Genomic DNA, 16,897 nt, shown 5'->3' on the forward strand with positions numbered 1-16,897 from the left:
ACAGCCCTGGGCGGGGGGGTCGTGTGGGAGGCCTGGTTTACACAGAAGGAAACCGAGTCTCCTGCTGTAAACGCACCCAGGAGGGAAGGGGGCTTGAGGAGCCCTCTGTAAACGGTGTGTGAACACCGGCCATTCTTAAAGGCACAGCTGCTTCGCCTGCAGCCGGTGCTCCATCAGCTGTCCAGGAGAGCGTTTTGTTGTTGTGTTTAACTTCTTTGTTGTTAGAAATGTTCACTCGTGCAAAAGTGGAACAATAAAATGGTCCCACACGCCGATAGGCCAGGTTCCATCACGGTCTGCATCTTGCCCTTTTTCCCCCGCATCTATATTCCTCCCCTTACATACACTTTTTTTTTTTTTTTAAATTCCTGGAGCAATTTTAAAGCATCCCGGCAGGTATATTTCACCTTTAAATTCTCGAGGAGTAGGTTTCTCTAATCAGTAGGGTTTGTTTTTTCAAACATCCCCATAATACCAGTATGACGCACAACAAAGCGATACCCAGGCCAGTTCTATTCTCCCTGATTGACTCAAAACAGTCTTAATTGTTGGCCTTTTCTAGCCAACATCTAAAGAGGGATGAGAGGTTTGGGAGGGACATGGTTTGCCAGAAACCTTTTCATAGCCGCAGAGCCAGAACATGAGTGGGACCGGACGAAAGTCCAAAATGAACGCAAACACAAGGACAAGGGGACGCTACACAGTTAACAAGATTTAGTCTTACGCTATATTATTTCAGCAAAAGACAACTCTGCATGTCAAACGCAAAGACATATATATTCTACAGACACCCTGATTTTCAGCAGGTGCCCTGCCCTGTATCTGGGTTGGGTACTGGCTACACATCTCCTTACCCACCTAGGCTTCAGGGGGCCAGCCATCTCTGGCACCTCCTGACCTCCCCAAGCAAAGAGGTCATGTCTACTGGTGGGCAGTAACCCTGCCCTAAACATTCCAGACGATGCTCTAGCTCCCCAGGACCCAGGAATTCCGAATGGCTCTAAGCCCACTTTTAGGGTACCTACTCAGATCGGTGCCCCAGAGAAAGAACCCGTTGGGAGGGGGACGCCCGTCCTTTGTTCCCAACCAGTCCTTGTCTTCCCCAAGTGGCCTTCAGCCTGGTGGCAGCAGCCCTGGTTCAAGGCCTCCCCAGACCACTGCTCTACCCCTGCACCGTCCGCACGGTCTCAGAGGCCCGTGGATGGGCTGGCCAAGCCCTGACTGCCCCTCTGCCCAGAGTGGAGGGGTGCCGCCCGGCCTCACAGACTGACCCCAAAATATGACTCTGGAGTTTAGGGCCTTCACCCTCTTCCCACAAGTCCGCCGATGCCCGTGCTGCCACTCGGCCATTCCTTCAGAGACCACACGTTGCAGCGGGCTCAGCCTCGTGCCCGGTTCTGTCCCCGCAGCAGTTGCCCTCTGCGATGACCCCCTTAGCCTCTGCTCGGGCTTGTCCTCCCCTGGGAAGTGTCAAGCGCGTGCCCCTCAGCCTCCTCCCTTGGCATCCCCCAACACCTCTTAACTATGTCATTGTGCTGTATTAGGTTGGATACGTTTGCCTCTCAGACTGTGAATTCCCCAAGGGAAGAGACTCTGTTCATGCCTGAACATCTCCACTAGTACATAGTAGACACTTGCCTTCGGTTGCCCCCACTCCCGGCCCCTAGAAGTGACCTTGAGATGAGGATTCAAGCGCAAGGAGTTCATCCGGGAGATGATCCCAGAAAACATTGGTGGGAGAGGGAGGAGGTGAACCTGGGAAAGGAAGGCAGCCAATAAAGTTTCATTACCAGGCAAGTTACCACTGTGGGCATCTGGAGCTCAGTCCTGCCTGGAACTCCGTGAGTCTCAGAGGTATTGCCCCGGAAGGGTATACAGATCCTAACTCTCACCCATCTTTACAGGAGGGCTACTTCTAGAGGACAATAGTACCCTGGTCCTTCAGTCCTAACGGACTGTCAGGCAAGGTGGGCCAAGTGGCTCCCACAGGCAGAGAAGGCCTTCCTGGGAACTGCTGCTGGCTCCCATTAAGAAGTCAGGCAGGCGTGCCCAGGGCTGGAGAGGGAGCCTGAGATGAGCAGCGGTGGGGACATCTGCCGCACTGGGAAGACATTTGCTGATTGCAGAATAAATAAAAAGGTGCAATAATGGAGAGCAAAGGGTGTTTGTCAGCCACTTACTCCGGGAGCAGAGTGCTGTCTGCACATCAGTGCTGACCTTCAGATCAAGCCTGTGAGGGGAATATCACCTGCCTTTTTTATGGATGAGGAAACTGAGGTACCAAAGAGTAACTATACTTGCTCAAGGTCACAGCCTTGGGAGGCATAGCCGGATTTCAAACTCCATTCCAATTAAATCTAAGGATGACACTTTCTGTTCCATCAACCAAGCTGCTTCTCTCAAACAAGGGAACAAGAGAATGAAGGCATGAATGGGTGAGCGCTTTATAAATAAGGGAGGCCCTGATTCATCTAGTGTTCTGGCTCAAAGATGACTGCTCATCAAATTAGCTGCTCTTTGGTATCAACTTTATAATCAAATTGACACAGGAAACTATAAAATTCCAAGGAAGAAACTTCCTGATGATGAAGATACATTGAGATCAGGGCCTGCCCCTCACCCCCACCCCCTCACCCGCTTGGCATGATGAATAATCCAGGACTGGTTTAGTGCCCACCACCCCAGCCTGCCCCCCATACTCAAAGACCATTCCTGGGCTTCACTCACACGTGGAGAAGTGAACCGTTGTTACTGTTTGTCCTGCCAAATCCGTGACTCCACGACTCAGAGCAGGAAGAGGCACATGGGCCTCAAAGGCAGGACAGGACTGCAGTTCCCTCCGCCCTAGGCCCGGCCACCACCCTTGTGCCCAGAAAGGAAGGCAGCGCCACTGCTCAGAACCCTCTTGCAATTTGCAAAAGCATACACGTGAACAAAAATATCCATACTCAGCCAGATAATCGTCCAGCTCTTGATTTTGGCTCAGGTCATCAAGTCACGGTTCGTGAGTTCGAGCCCCACATCGGGCTCTGTGCCGACAGTGCAGAACCCGCTTGGGATTCTGTCTGTCTCCCTCTCTCTCCGCCCCTCCCCTGTTCATACTCTCACTCTCTCTCTCAAAGTAAATTTAAAGACTTAAAAACACCGTTTGTGCTGTAGTGGAAATAGTACCGTGGACTTTACTAGGACTTTCCAACACATGCTTCCATCCATGATATCATAGAATCATTGTGATAGACCTGGGGGCAGGCAAAAGAGACATTACCATTTCCATTTTCCAGTGAGGAAACTGAGGCTTGCCCGCCAGGGAGGGCCTGGCAGTGCTAGACTTACAATGTGAGGGATGATCGTGCCTCTGTTAGAAAACCTCCCTACATCAGACCCTAGGAGTCTTCTCCACTCCCCAAACTGCTTAACAGCCAGGGACCGACTTGGCTTTGTTAAGACCCATGCAAGCAGACTTACGGGGCCCCGGGAGGGGCATGGACTCTGGGTGGGCCTCAGTGAAGCTGCTGGTTCTCCCTCCGGGTAGGAATGTCGCAGCAACTGGGCTCACATCCAGGCCCCTGCCAGCCTGGGGACGCAGGAGGGAAGAGCCCCAGGAAGGAAGACAGCGTACTCAGCTTCTGCCACGTCAAGACTTACAGGAGCCTCAAAAACAACCCCTGGGCTGCTGGGAAGAAGCCTCAGGGCCCCAGAAGGAGAGCCTAAGGTCACTGAGCCTGCCACTAAAAATAGTCCCACAAGTTTCGCTGACTTCACTTTGAAGAGCAGCTGGCAAAGGGGGAAAGACTACGAGTCACCAACTCAGCAGACATAAGAGCCTAAGGAAAGCCCGCCCCCTCACCTGTAGGACGCAGACCACTGTCTCACAAAGACCCAAGAGGCCTGGGGCACTTCCACGTCTGGAGGCTAACAGTATATTAAAAAGATGAAGGAATGTCAAAACAGGCCTCAGTTGGGGGTAGTGATGAATGATGCCCACTGTGTCAGAGGCCGGCTCCGGCAGGTCCAGGGGTCCCTGAAGGATGGACGGTGTCGGCGAGAGAGAGAGAGAGCCCCGAGATTCTTTCTGATCACCAGGCAGGCATCTCTGTCCTGTAGGTTTTGGTGTCTTTATTTAAAGGTTCAACAATAACATGAGGTCAGAGAAAAGGAATTCCTTACAATGAGAGGCCTTTTGTGGTATCAATTGCAGAATTATCCCGACCGAGGAAATAATAGGATGCTCTTAGTGAAAAACAGGATAACATATAGGTCAAATTGTATATAGATAAGCTACGAGTCATTCTGTCTGGCTCTCAAGAGGATGAATGTTTCTGAATTGGTTTGTTTGTGGAAACTAACACGGGGGCCCTAAATGTGTCAGTCTTTGCACCTGGGTTTCTGTTTTAGCTACTCTTATCCATCCTCATCCCAGCTGCCAGTGTAAGGGAGGGTGTCTGTGGAATGTAGGCCGTGAGGAAGGGACTGCTATGCTTCACCAATTAGCAAAGATATATGGAGTAGCTGTGTTCTGCTCTTAAGCCCAAAATAGGCTCTTTGTCTCGGGGCCAGGCTCAAATGTAATTCTTGTGTTCTTAACCACCTTTATTATCTAAGTTTTGGATCTGCAAGGCCCATAGGAAGAGCGTTTTGACAATCGCCCATAGAGCTTTCGTCTAAAGTCTCTTTTGTTAAGGCAGGAATATGCTTTTCCTTATGCGGTATCTGTATTCAGAATATGGGTCTGATATGGAATACTTTGAGGCCTGGTCAATACCAGCAGGCTCATTTCCAACATGAGCCGGTAGTAGCAGAAAGAGATACCAGTTTTCATTTCTCATGGCCGGAGCTGTCCAAACACTGCCATTTCCTTGCTGTGACTGCCATCCAGAGAGGCCGGTGCGGCTCCCGGCACCTCTGGTCCCCAGTTCCCCACCTCTGGGCACAGGGAGACTGAACTTCCTGCTCCCTGGGTTGGCTGGGTCTCTGTGGCTCGCCTGAGCCAGTTGGGTAGGAGCAGAAGTGACGTGTCATTTCCAGTGGAGAGCATCTAAGTGCTGACCCAGACTCTCCCTGGCAGATGTCAGTGTCCCGGGACAGAGCCCCTGACAATCCATGATGGACATGGAGCATAAGTAAGGAACGAGTTCTTCGAGTTGTTAGGCTAGCCAATCCTCAACGATACAGAGGCCACTCTTTGTTGGCTCTTTCATGTTTTTCCAAAAGTGAACAAATCTGGTCAGGTCCTTTGCTACTTCTTGAAAGAAGAAGATAACCCATTGCAGTGAGAATTTAGAATGATCAGCCTGCAGATTTCTTCATTTGGTCAATCAATATTTACTGAGCACCTTTTCTACACGAAGCCTGTCCTAAAGCACTGGGAATAGTGAAGTAAACAAGCTGTGCGTTCTGCCCTCATTGTTTTCGGTTAGCACTCAACATTTGTTCAATGAACAAATACAAGTTTAATATAACCTAGACCTTGCAATTGATTTAATCCACTCCATGTATCATATGGAAGCTAACATCTATCCTGTCCTGAGTGTTAGGCAATTTTCAAACCACTGTGATGTTTTACAGATGAGGTTATTGAATGAAGCACGGAGGAAGTTCTGTAACTCATGCAAGGCCAGGATGAGACCTGTTTATCAAGTCACTCATTCCTAGGTATTTATTGAATGTTTACTATGTACCAAGACTGTGTCTCTAAGTAAATTGGTCTCATGCGGGTATTCTGGGCAAGACTGCTTACTAGCCAGAAAGAAAGATTTCAACCTGATATCAGTGTAGAGAGATGTGTGTCCTAATGCCCTTAATATATTTATTGCTAAACTCCTTTACCCATTTGAAATGCAGGTTATAAGGACACTTCACTCCTTGGCCCAGCTCTGCAGACCCCACAACACTAGGATTGTGGTTATCATGCCCATCAGGGACTTGCCGCCTAATGCACCTTACACATTCCCTTGGGAGAAGTGGCACTTTTGGAGGATTATTGATGGATGTGCAACCCAATCATGAGCCTAAGTTTGCACTCACATAACCAGATGCTCTCCGGAACATTCTTTGCTCTTGCACTCTGCTCTGCTTGTATCCTCTTGGGCATACAAACCATCTCTTCTTTGGGGTTTGCCCAAGAGAAGCGGTTCACAGGAAAGCACAGGGAGCAATGAGGATTGTTGACCTTGGAGGGAGAAGGGAAAAGAGCTTCCACCACCCATTCCCCGATATATCTCAAAGACATTTCACCTTGGCCACCAAGGGATCACCTTCCGCCTTTCCGCCCCCCTGCCCCCCGCCACAGCACCTGCCAGGTCTACCTCCTCCCTTCTCCACCTCATTCCTACACACACTTCAAAAAATCTTCTTCCCTGTCCTATATCAGAGCAAGCCTGCGGGCATTTTCTCATCCTGAACATCCCCACCAGCCCCTTTTTACCTCATCAGAACATTTCTTCTGCGTGCATGACAGAAGGCGCTGCCTGAAATGGCTTCTGGTGAATTCCATTTCCTCTGGCTTGTCATGTTTGGATCAAGTCAGATCAACAGAACACTACAGTGGGCTCCAGGGTCTGTCCCTCCCCACCCCACGCCACTGTAGTTGGACGAATATGTAGTGTTTCGTGCTACCGGAGAGGTTGATTGTGTCGCCAGTGAATCCCCAAGTGCTCAACTACCTTGGGGAAGGTCATAAGAAACACCTGTCTGCAGCTTAACACCTTACTATAAAATAGTATAAGGCAGTGGCCATCACATGAGAAAACATTTTTTTTTCAGGAGGACTCAAAAGGTGGATTTCTTTCTGTACCCCAGAAAAACTAGTTTGTGTCTTCTGTCATATGGACACTGTGAATTAGGTCACAGATTAGGTTCCCTCACACTCTTGCCAGCTAGAAAGCTCTGAGCAGAATTGTGGTCCAACTTGAGAATGGTATAAAATTTCACAGAATACAGTCTTGATACCAACCATTCTCCCGATTTTATCTTTCTGCCGCGTTCCTCCTTGACCCTATTCACTCGTGCATATTTTTATTTTGTTTATATTTCTCAAATGCCTTTAACATGGAGAGAGAAACGCATTTAAAATTACAAAGACACAACAAGTTTATTTCTCCCACGTACATTGGTGCTGCTGGCAAGTGGCCTTGGTTCATACGCTCTTCCATGATGCTGGGGATTCAGATGTCTGCCATTGTGTGCGGCTCCATCCATTCCACAGGTACTGCCATATCTGCGTGGTCCAAAAGTGCCCACCACCCTCTCTCCTGGGCCTTCTTCCAGCCAGCCCAAGGGAAGGAACACGGAGAGTGACAGCATGGCCGCCTCCTTTAAGGGGCGCGTCTCTGGAGTGGGCACTGGTACTCACATTCTGTCCACTGGACTAGGTTCCATGACCAAGACCTAACTGCAAAGGAGGTTGGGAATTCTGTCTTTCTTCAGGTCAGCAATGGACCCTTGTAAACTTTGGGGTTCTATAACTCAAGAAAGAAGTGGATAAAGGAAAGGAAATGCGTAAACTAATAGTCTTACCCTTCTTACTGTGAGATACTAGAAACTGTGAGATCCTAGAAAATGGTGTCTGCCCCTGGATCCTGGCACAGAGCTCCTGACACCCTTGTAGTTTCCTAAGTGATAACAATGCTAATATTTGTCTTTGACCCCATCCCTGACACAGCGCTCCCCAAACCCTTGTAGACGCCTAAGTGAGAAGGGCACTAGGAGCATCTTTATTTGATGGAGGTGACTCTGGGTGGGCTCCCAGGTGACAGCTGATCACGAGAAAGACCAAGCCATGATTAGAAGCTCCTCCCCCACCAAACCAATCTCCAGAGAGGGGAGAGTGGCTTGAAATGGAGTTAATGATGAGTCACGACTAGGTGAGGAAGTGTCCACAAAAATCCCAGTGGTATGGGCTTCGGAGAGCTTCCAGTCCTGGTAAAGACATCCACGCTGGGATGGGGAGGGGACAGTGGCCCACCCCACCTCCACAGGTACAGAAACTCCAAGCTCAGGACCCTCCCAGACCGCACCCCATGCATCTCTTCATCTGGCTATTCATCTGTGTCCTTTATCATTTCCTTATTCAAGTGGCAAATGTGTTTCCCTGAGCTCTGTGAGCTGCTCTAGAAAATTAATGTAACTCAAAGTGGGACTCATGGGAAGCTCCGCTTTACAGCCAAGTCAGATATAAGCAGTGGGTAACCTGGGACCTGCGACCTGTGAATGGCATCTAAAGTAGGTGGGAACAGTATTGTGGCGTTGAGCTCCTAACCTGTAGGATCTGGCACTATCTGTGGGCGGATAGTGTCGCGACTTGAATGAAATGTTGGACACCCAGTTGGTGTCACAGAGAATTGCTTGATGTGGGAAACCCTCCCCACATCCGGTGACCAAAAGTGTCAGAAGTGAAGCGTTCTATGTCAATGTAAAGGGGACACAATAGGAAAGAAGTACAGAGGAAGGGAAAGCAGGGTGGTTTTTCTTATGTACTTACTTACCTTATAGTTTCAGAAGAATTCTGGAAGAGAGAAGGTAGGAAGGTAGGAGACCAACAGTGTACATCCACACCAGAAACTTGGAAGTTAGGAGTGTAGTGGGATGACCTGGCGGAAACCAAGCTCTGTGTTGTGTCTACAGAGGGGAGGAGAGGGTTTCTGGGCTCGATTTGGGTTTGGATGGGCCTGTGCTCCACATGCTGCCTGCTCTTCCGCTGTGAAGGGCTGTTTGCCGGGAGGCTAGGGCTGACCCCTCCCCACGCTGGGCAGGCTTCCAGCTGCATTAGTCGGACTCCACTGGCCCTGGGGCTGTTTGAAGTGAAACAAAGGGGGCCTGGGAAAGGGGCAGATGTGGGACTCCTCTTTCAGGTGTGTGCTAAGGCAGGTCTGCACCCCTTGCAGACAGGAACATTCTTCTCGGGGTGCCTAAGCGGCTAGTTGGTTGAGCATCTGACTCTTGATTTTAGCTCATGATCTCAGTTTGTGGCATGGAAAACCTATATCAGGCTCTGCGCTGACAGCTCTCTCTCTGCCCCTCCCCCACTCACACACAAGCACACTCACGCCCTCTCTCTCTCTCTCTCTCTCTCAAAATTAATAAATGAACTTAACATAAGTTCGAGGGGGAGAAGGTCTTCTCTTAGGGAAGTGGTTCTCTGCCATCAGTTATCACGATCAGTTTTCCAGGGAGGGAACAGAGTCCAAGAGACTTAGGCTGAGGTGAACAGTACGCTTCTTCCCTTCTGTGGGCACGAGTATTGAGAGCACAGTCGCAGGGGTGGGGTGAGCTGGCCCTGCTGCAAGCAGGCAGGTGGGAATGGGTATGACTGCCTTCCATGGGGCCTACGCTTCAGGGCTGTGGGTCTGGGCTTCAGGGTTCTGAGTCGGCTCATGGAGTGAGAGTTGTCAGTTTTTCCTGACCCTCTAAGAAGCCCCCATGAGAAGTTACAGCCTCGTGGCCGTGGTACATGGGGCGTCGAGAGAAGGGCCCACTTCCTGCTTGGGGTAGAGGGGACATGTGGAGGTAGAGGACCCCCATCCCAAGATGGGAGCAGTATCCAGGGAAGTAGCTCCCCCAGACCACGGCATCTAAGGCCTGACAAAGAGCAAACCCAAGTAGGCCTGGCCCCCAGCAATGGAGGGAGTCAGGGACTCGATCCTGAGGGGCTTTCAGAGGGATCGATTTCTCTGTAGGCACAGGGGGCTTCAGGGTCCTCCTCACTCAGAAACTAGGGGGAACGCAAATTCAAGTAGCCTCATAACCCTGGGCAGGTAAATGTCTCTGTCTCAATTTCCTTGTTTATAAATAGGGACAAAAATTGTTGGGCTAATGAACGGATTAAATAGAATAAACACAGAGTGACGGCCTGGAACCTCCATGCCTTCCAGTTAGTACTCAGTGAGTTAGTGCTTCTCACTACTATTACCATTCACTGGGGGAGTCTGGGCGGGCCTTCTGCGAAAGCGTATCCTGAATGGAAGAGAAGTCTTAATGGAAGGAAGCCAGGCAAGGGGACCTTCCTTTGAGGGAGGGAGACAGATTTCCCAGGCCCTGGGGGACAGACTTGGCGAAAGTGGGAAGGTTGACGCTCCCAGGTGAGCAGGGGCTGGGCCAGGACATACCCGGCATGGCCAGGGACCATGCAGGGAGAGGAGGGGAACTTCAGAGGGGCAGAGCCGGGTCGGGGTCGAGGGGTGGAATGCCAAGCGGAGCGCCAAGTGGGGTAAACCGAGGCCACAGCAGGTAAGTAGAGGTGTAATGTTTGTGACCTCAGGGGCGAGGGTGCAGAAGGCAGGGCCCCAGAGTCCTGTGGGGTGAGACGAGCAAGCACGAACTAAGTGGAAGGCTGAGCAGGCGAGGCAGGGCCAGTCCCATCCAGGGAGGCTGCTGCGACCCAGGAGACAGAGCTGTGTCGCAGCGCGAGGCTGTCCTGCTTCCTCTGCTCTGCATGTCCCAGGGATCACCCCACAAATATCTCACCCACGTAGCTTCATCTCAGCACCGGCTTCGCGGGCTGGAGCTGACGCACCACACTGTTTCCTCCTGTACCTCTCCCCAGGACGCCTTCCCTGGGCAGTGCCACCCGAGTGTCAGCCCTTGCGGGGCCACCAGGGGAGCCCACAGACGAAGTGGAGCAACACAGGAGCCCTGCGGCCACTGGTCAGAACGTGTATTCACCTCGGGGCCACTTTCTCAGCAAACAAAGGCCACTGTGGTTGGGCAGGGGTGGGGCTGTCCCAGCAGGGACAGCGGGTGTGGACAGGACGGTTTCCACCAGTGCCTCACGTGGGTGCTGTGCTCTCGGAGGGGGGTGAGAGGCCGGGATCTCCAGAGGGGCAGCCTAGGCCTCCCCCATAGTGGAGGGCGAGGACACGTCGTAGAGAGGGGGGCGATCTTCAGGAGACCTTTCCTCAGTACTCAAAAGTAACTGTCTTCAGCCGCAGGTACTCGTTCAGGGCCGCCTCTCCTGCAAGACACCACGTGCCATCGGGAAACATCATCCTCACAGCAGCGCCTACGGCGGGCCCCACGCCGTGCTGAGCGCTGTCGTCATACAGAATCCCGCACCGACCAGGTGGCGTCAGCTTAGGCTCAGCCCCAGTTACAGACGAGAAGCTGAGGCCCTGGGGGTCAGGCATCAGTTGCGTGGGTACGGGGTAGTGAGGATTCCACTGCAGGCATCAGAATAGAGACCAATCTGGGGCAACTGTTCCAGAAGCTTCCCTGCTCTGACTACCTCCTCTCGAGGGATGGCAGTTCCATCAGCCCGAACGCCACCAAGAGGCTCTTTTGGGGACCTTACTAACCAGAGGTGCCAGCCCCTCGCCTGTCCCCACTGCTACCCTCCCTAGCTAATCCCAGGTCATGCCATTACTAGAAAAGGGAACTCACAGGCACCCAGAAGCTGGCTGTGCTCTGCAGCTGGTGTTTGGGCCCGCAACTGGCATGTCGGTCCTGACATGTGGTTGCCTGACATCTCCCCCACCCTTTAAGGTTCGCTCCGGGAGCCACAGCTCACCAGCCAGGGCCAGCTGAGGTCTCTGGGCCCAGCCCTGATGCGCTGCTGGGGAGGCCTGGCCTGGCTGGCAGTGCACAGGCCACTGGGGATGAGGTGGCAGCAGACAGGATGAGCTCGAGGAGCACGGGGGCATAGCCTTAAGTGACAGAGAGCAGATCTGGGGACTTGGCGCCCACAGCCCCCTGGATGACGATTTGCACATTTCCATGGAGGACACCAAGAAGAGGGGGCAGAAAGAGGTGGCAGACAAGGGCCAAAGGAGCGGGACTGTCCAACATCGCGCCTGTGCGGGTGCGTGTGGGCAAGCCCCGCCCTCTGTGTGCACGGTGTGCTCCCAGGCTTTGGGGGTGTTGTGGGGGCTCCTTTTACGTGCACCTTTTGGGGTTCCCGCAGGGTGTGAAGGGGGAGAGAAAACGAAATAGCAACCACCTCCCCGAGGATCCCGAGCTGGGTTCAGGGATGGAGGCTCCGGGAGACAGCTTGCCCCCCTCACCCCTGCTGAGCCTCAGAGGTGGGACCCCCAAGTGGAGCCAGTGTCCGACTGCCGGACTCCGCAGTGGCAGGACGGGGAGAGTGGCCCTCGTCCTAAATCATGCAGCAGCCCAGGGAAGGAGGAGTGCCTGGCCAGACCTCCACTTCCCCCCGCAGGCCAGGGGGGTTGCACACGGCTGCCCGATTGGGTGACACTGTCTCCACACTGGGGACTCACACTGCCCCATCGGCCTCCACGCTCGGCCTCCACGGCTGCCCCTGACTCTGCGGATGAAGCTCTGACTGTGCCGGCCGGGACCCCGCTCTCTGGGCCTCTGCCAGCCTCCCTAGCCTCCGCTCCTCCGGTCCTTCCTGTCCCTGCACTCAGGCGCTTCTCTGCAGCCCCAAGACCAAAGCTGGTGTCTCAGGACCCTCTGCCCCCCTCTGCCCCCTCTGCCCCCTCAAGGTCTCTATCCTGCCTCCTCCAGACACTGGTGTCTCCGCGCCGGCGCCGCCTGCTGATAGAGGCCCATCCTGGCCCCGCTGGCCACCTTCCCGGTCTCCCTGGCCAGATCACTCTGTCCCGTCCGCCTCCTGCACGCCTCACTTTCTGGCAGGATCTAGCCCGCATTCTCGCCTGTCCCCTCCCGGGAAGAGGAGAGCACTGGCAGCCATCTCGTCAACGCTACACCCCCGGCCCCCAGGACCGGCCCGGCACCAAGGGGCCTTACGGGTGTTCAGGGTTAGGTTACCGAGGTCTTTGCCGAAGCCGGACTGCTTGAAGCCTCCGAAGGGAGCGGCCACGTCGGTCTTGTTGTATGTGTTCACGAACACGGTGCCCGCCTCCAGCTTGTCGCTAACATACAAGGCCTTGCTGATGTCCCTGGTGAAGACGCCAGAGGCCAGGCCAAATTCTGTCGCATTGGCCCGAGACAGCACGGCGTCCACATCGCTGCAGGGAAAACCCAGGAAGAGCTGTGTGAGGAGGGTCATGGGGCCACCCAGGGCGTGGGATGCAGGCAGACCTACCCCCTCCTCCGGGGTGCGGGACCCTCTGAAGAAATGTGCTGGGAGGTAGGGCAGCTGAGAGAAGAGGAAAGGAAGACAGGGAGGAGGCAGAGCAGAGCAGAGCACCCTGGTCATCATGGGTGAGCCCCTCATTTACAGACGGGGGGACGGGGCAGGCTGGAGCCGCATCGCACACGGAAAGGCACGCCAGTCAGGCGTTCCTCAAGGAGCTGCCCTGGGGGATCCCCACCACAGACAGGATGGGCTTGAAGACTCAGCACAGTATTTGCTTCGTAGACAGTGGAAAAGTGTCTCACTCTAACACAGCACGTGAAGATCAGTTTGATAATTCTTTGACCGTGGGAAGTATAGTGTATCGAGGATGAGGTGCCATTCTAGAATCTTCTCAGAGGTGCTACTCTGAAAACTAATAGTCAGGAAAAGAGCCTGTGGCCTTGGTCACTTGCTGGGCCAATAGGAGAGGGGAAATGAGGTTCCGGGGTTTCTGAGGCTGACTGACAGTTCTTGAGGAGGCTTGCATCTTCCGCCAGGCCGCTCTGGGCGAGCTGGGTACGGGCAGCAGCTGCCATGCCACGGAAAGCCCAGGGGGAGGCCCTGACCTGGAGGCAGAGGTGGCCAGCCCCATCGGACGCTAACCAAATTGAAGATTCACAAGGGAATTGAGTAACTTGTTACTCTAAGCCACTGGGGTTTGGGATGCTTTATTACATAGCAGCAGATAATGAGAACAGGACCCAGCACACTGTGAGAGGCATCAGAGACACAAAGGGGATGCTCTCAGTTGGACCCAGCCCTCCGGGACTTCCTGGGGCTCTCCTAACTTCAGTGGTTGACAAGGACTGGGCAGGCGAGGCTAGGCTGCGTCCAGAGCCCCCCTCCCCACCTGAATTCTCCTTCCGACCACCCCCACCCCCGACCCAAAGTTCAAGGGACGAGCCCAGCAAGGCATGGAAGAAGATCGAGTTTCCAAGAGACATAAGCAGGACTCCCTACCCATCAGCAAACCGAGAGATGATCATGATGGGCCCAAAGGACTCCTCCTTGGCTATGAACATGTGGTCCTCCACATCCGTAAAAACAGTCGGCTCAAAGAAGAAACCTAAGGGAGAGACAGAGGTCCGTGGCCGTGGTATATAGGAAGGTGGCCCTCTCCCGGGCCGGGCCTGGGTCCCGCCGGCCACAGGCACACATTCTTGCTCTGGCACTGCAATTTGTGACGCCTGTGTGGTGGGGGGCACATTCTGGGGGTGCCTTTCCTGCCCCAGGCATAGAAGTCCACAGGGTCCTTACGACCCTTTCAACTAAACGCTGCTGAGGGAAATGAGGCTAATGCTCGGCGTTGGTCTGTGATGGAGCAGCGAATCTTTACCTAGCGTAGCCCCTCGGGTGGCTTTCCATCAGGCCCTGTGGTGTAGGTGGAGGAGGAGGAGATTGGACCCGAGTTCCGATGGACAAGATCTCCCAGGACTGCGTCCATCTCCTTACGGGCACCTCAGTGTGGGAGCTGGTGCCCCAGGCACAGGGGTGAGTGCACGTGCTCTCCTGTCAACACAGGCCGACCACCTACTCCCATCCAGACCGCCGCCCCTACAGGCCCTGGTTCTAGACGGAACCACCTCTGAGAGCAGAAATGCTTCCTCTATTTCTCCTCTGGACACAGAGCCCAGGGGCCCAAGACCCTCAGAACTGAGGTTTCATTTAGCCTGAATTTCATAAGGGAAAATTGAGAGATGTGAAATTTTCTCTTTCTGGTTTTCAGAAAAACAAAAAGAAATTAACTTTAAAAGTAACTTAAATAAAATACTCCATGTTTTTCATACATTTGTAAATTATATCTTAATATTAATTACAATGTTTAAAACCGACGTTAGGTATGAGGGGCGCCTGGGTAGCTCAGTTGGTTAAGCGTCTGACTTTGGCTCAGGTCATGATCTCGTGGTTCATGAGTTCGAGCCCTGAGTTGGGCTCTGTGCTGACAGCTCGGAGCCTGGAGCCTGCTTCAGATTCTGTGTCTCCCTCTCTCTCTGCCCCTCCCCCACTTGCACTATCTCTCTTCCTCTCTCTCTCTCAAAAATAAATAAACATTAAAAAAAAAAGTTAGGTATGAACACACATTTTGGCTCATGTGGGGGGGCTGTATTCACTCAATCAGCAAATGAACTATTGCTCGCCAGGAGCTGGAGGCTCTGGGCTGGCCTGGCTCTGTCCCTTTCCCGTTCCTTCCATACTCTTCTCTGGCCCTCTGGGTCCCATGAGGGACACTGTATGCCGATGCTCCCTCCTCTTCTGGCTTCCAGTAGAGTTCATACTCCACAGCTCTGCCCCTCACCAGAGTCTGTGAATCCGGCCAGGGGGTGGAGATGGTGGCCCGGCTTCTGGGTAATGCACCCACCCCAACTGCTCTGCAAACCATGCCTTCAGTTCACTCTCTCCCATCAGCCCCCCAACTCTGGCCCCAGGGAGCCCCTAGTCTACTGGAGGCAGAGAAGGGAGTGAGCAGAGAGTGGCAGTCAGTGCCTATAAAACTATCACTGTATGAGATGGCAGGGAACAGCTGTGACACAGGAACATATATGGTCTGGGTCTATGTTATTGGAGCTGGTTGATGACTTCACCAGGTGAGGAAATGGGAGCTAGTTGCTCATCAGAGGAGCAGCAAATGCACAGGGAGCAAGGACAGGTGGGATGTGCTCGGAGAGAGTATAAAATGGCTGGAGCATGTGTCATCGGCAAGCAAGTTAGAAACAGATCATGCAAGACCCTGGGTGTGAAGTGAGGAGTTTGAGCTTGTCACTGCAGGGAGATGGGTCACTGTAGAAATTGCTTCAATGTTGGGGAAGATATGAGCAGACTTCCGGCAGCTACGTGAGTAAAGGGCTAGCGTGGTACAAGAGGTCTCTCGGGAAGCAGACGTGAGGTCCAGGCAAGACAAGCTGGGGAGCGTTCGCAGGATGGCAGCAGGGATGTGGGCGGGCAAGAAAGACTTTTTATTTAAGAGAATCAGGCAATTTATTTAGAGTACAGGGTCAAAAGAAGAGAGGAGTCTAAAATTCATTGTTTCATTCCCTCCTTCAATCCATCAAGTTAACTCAGGTTTGTTATGAGTCTCAGGGCTGGCATGAAGGACCTAATGGTGTAGACAGAGACAGACACAGTGCCTTTCCCCATGTAGCGGGCAGTCTAACGAGGAAGCAGTTCAAATAGTCCATGCCGCACCTCCTGCTCCTCTGGCTCCAGTGACTTGATCACATGGAAGATTCTAGAGAGGCAGGTGTATGCCTGGGGCAGGTTGGTGCTGGGGGACACTCAGACGATGTGGCGGATTTGTTACCCATTCAGTGTAAAGGGGCCGTGGACATGCAGGCGGAGGTGTCCAGGTGGGCAGGATTTCTGGGTGAGGAGGAGCCCGGAGACGGGTATTTGGGAGGGTCCGAGCCACTGCAGGGAGTGGGGTCCTGCACGGAAAGCGTCTGCCGTAAGAAGCACTCCAAGCTCAGGAGAGACTTGGAGCACACCTCCACTTAAGGGACAGGAGGCGAGGGGGGTTCAGCGAAGAGTGGCCGCTGAGAAGTAACGCCCAAGATACAAAGCCATGAAGCCAGGGCCATGGAATCCACAGGGGGAGAGAAAATCAACGATGCGGAGAGGTTTATGGCAAATCAAAGTCCACCATGATACACATTAAACCAGCACTGACTGGATCTCAGCTTTGGGGTCTTCACCTTGCCAGTACCACGTCTGGTCTGACAGGTGTCCAGGTAGCCGAGGCCACGCCATCCAGTGTCCCAGATGGGCCCTGGGTCCTGGGGGCCTAACTGTGGCCTTCACCTGCCTCCGATTACAAGTAGACAGGAAACCAGAGGCCACGCTACTGGCCTTTCAGTTCACCCGAGTGGA

The 16,897-nt window shown here is 53.3% G+C and overlaps 1 protein-coding gene across 1 annotated transcript in view; it reads right to left on the reverse strand.

The window, feature by feature from the left end:
- Window positions 1-10,636: 10,636 nt before the first annotated feature.
- Window positions 10,637-16,897, reverse strand: part of ALDH1L1 (aldehyde dehydrogenase 1 family member L1) — a 90,279-nt gene continuing 84,018 nt past the window's right edge. Inside the window, exons 21-23 of the mRNA XM_077780846.1 lie at window positions 13,994-14,099; window positions 12,724-12,923; window positions 10,637-10,948 (exon numbers count right to left, since the gene is read on the reverse strand). Coding sequence (XP_077636972.1) covers window positions 10,893-10,948; window positions 12,724-12,923; window positions 13,994-14,099 — 362 coding nt within the window. The 3' untranslated portion in view covers window positions 10,637-10,892. The remainder of the gene's footprint in view (window positions 10,949-12,723; window positions 12,924-13,993; window positions 14,100-16,897) is intronic.

Source organism: Crocuta crocuta, unplaced genomic scaffold (genome assembly GCF_008692635.1).
Source record: "Crocuta crocuta isolate KB4526 unplaced genomic scaffold, BGI_CrCroc_1.0 scaffold299, whole genome shotgun sequence".
NCBI lineage: Eukaryota > Metazoa > Chordata > Mammalia > Carnivora > Hyaenidae > Crocuta > Crocuta crocuta.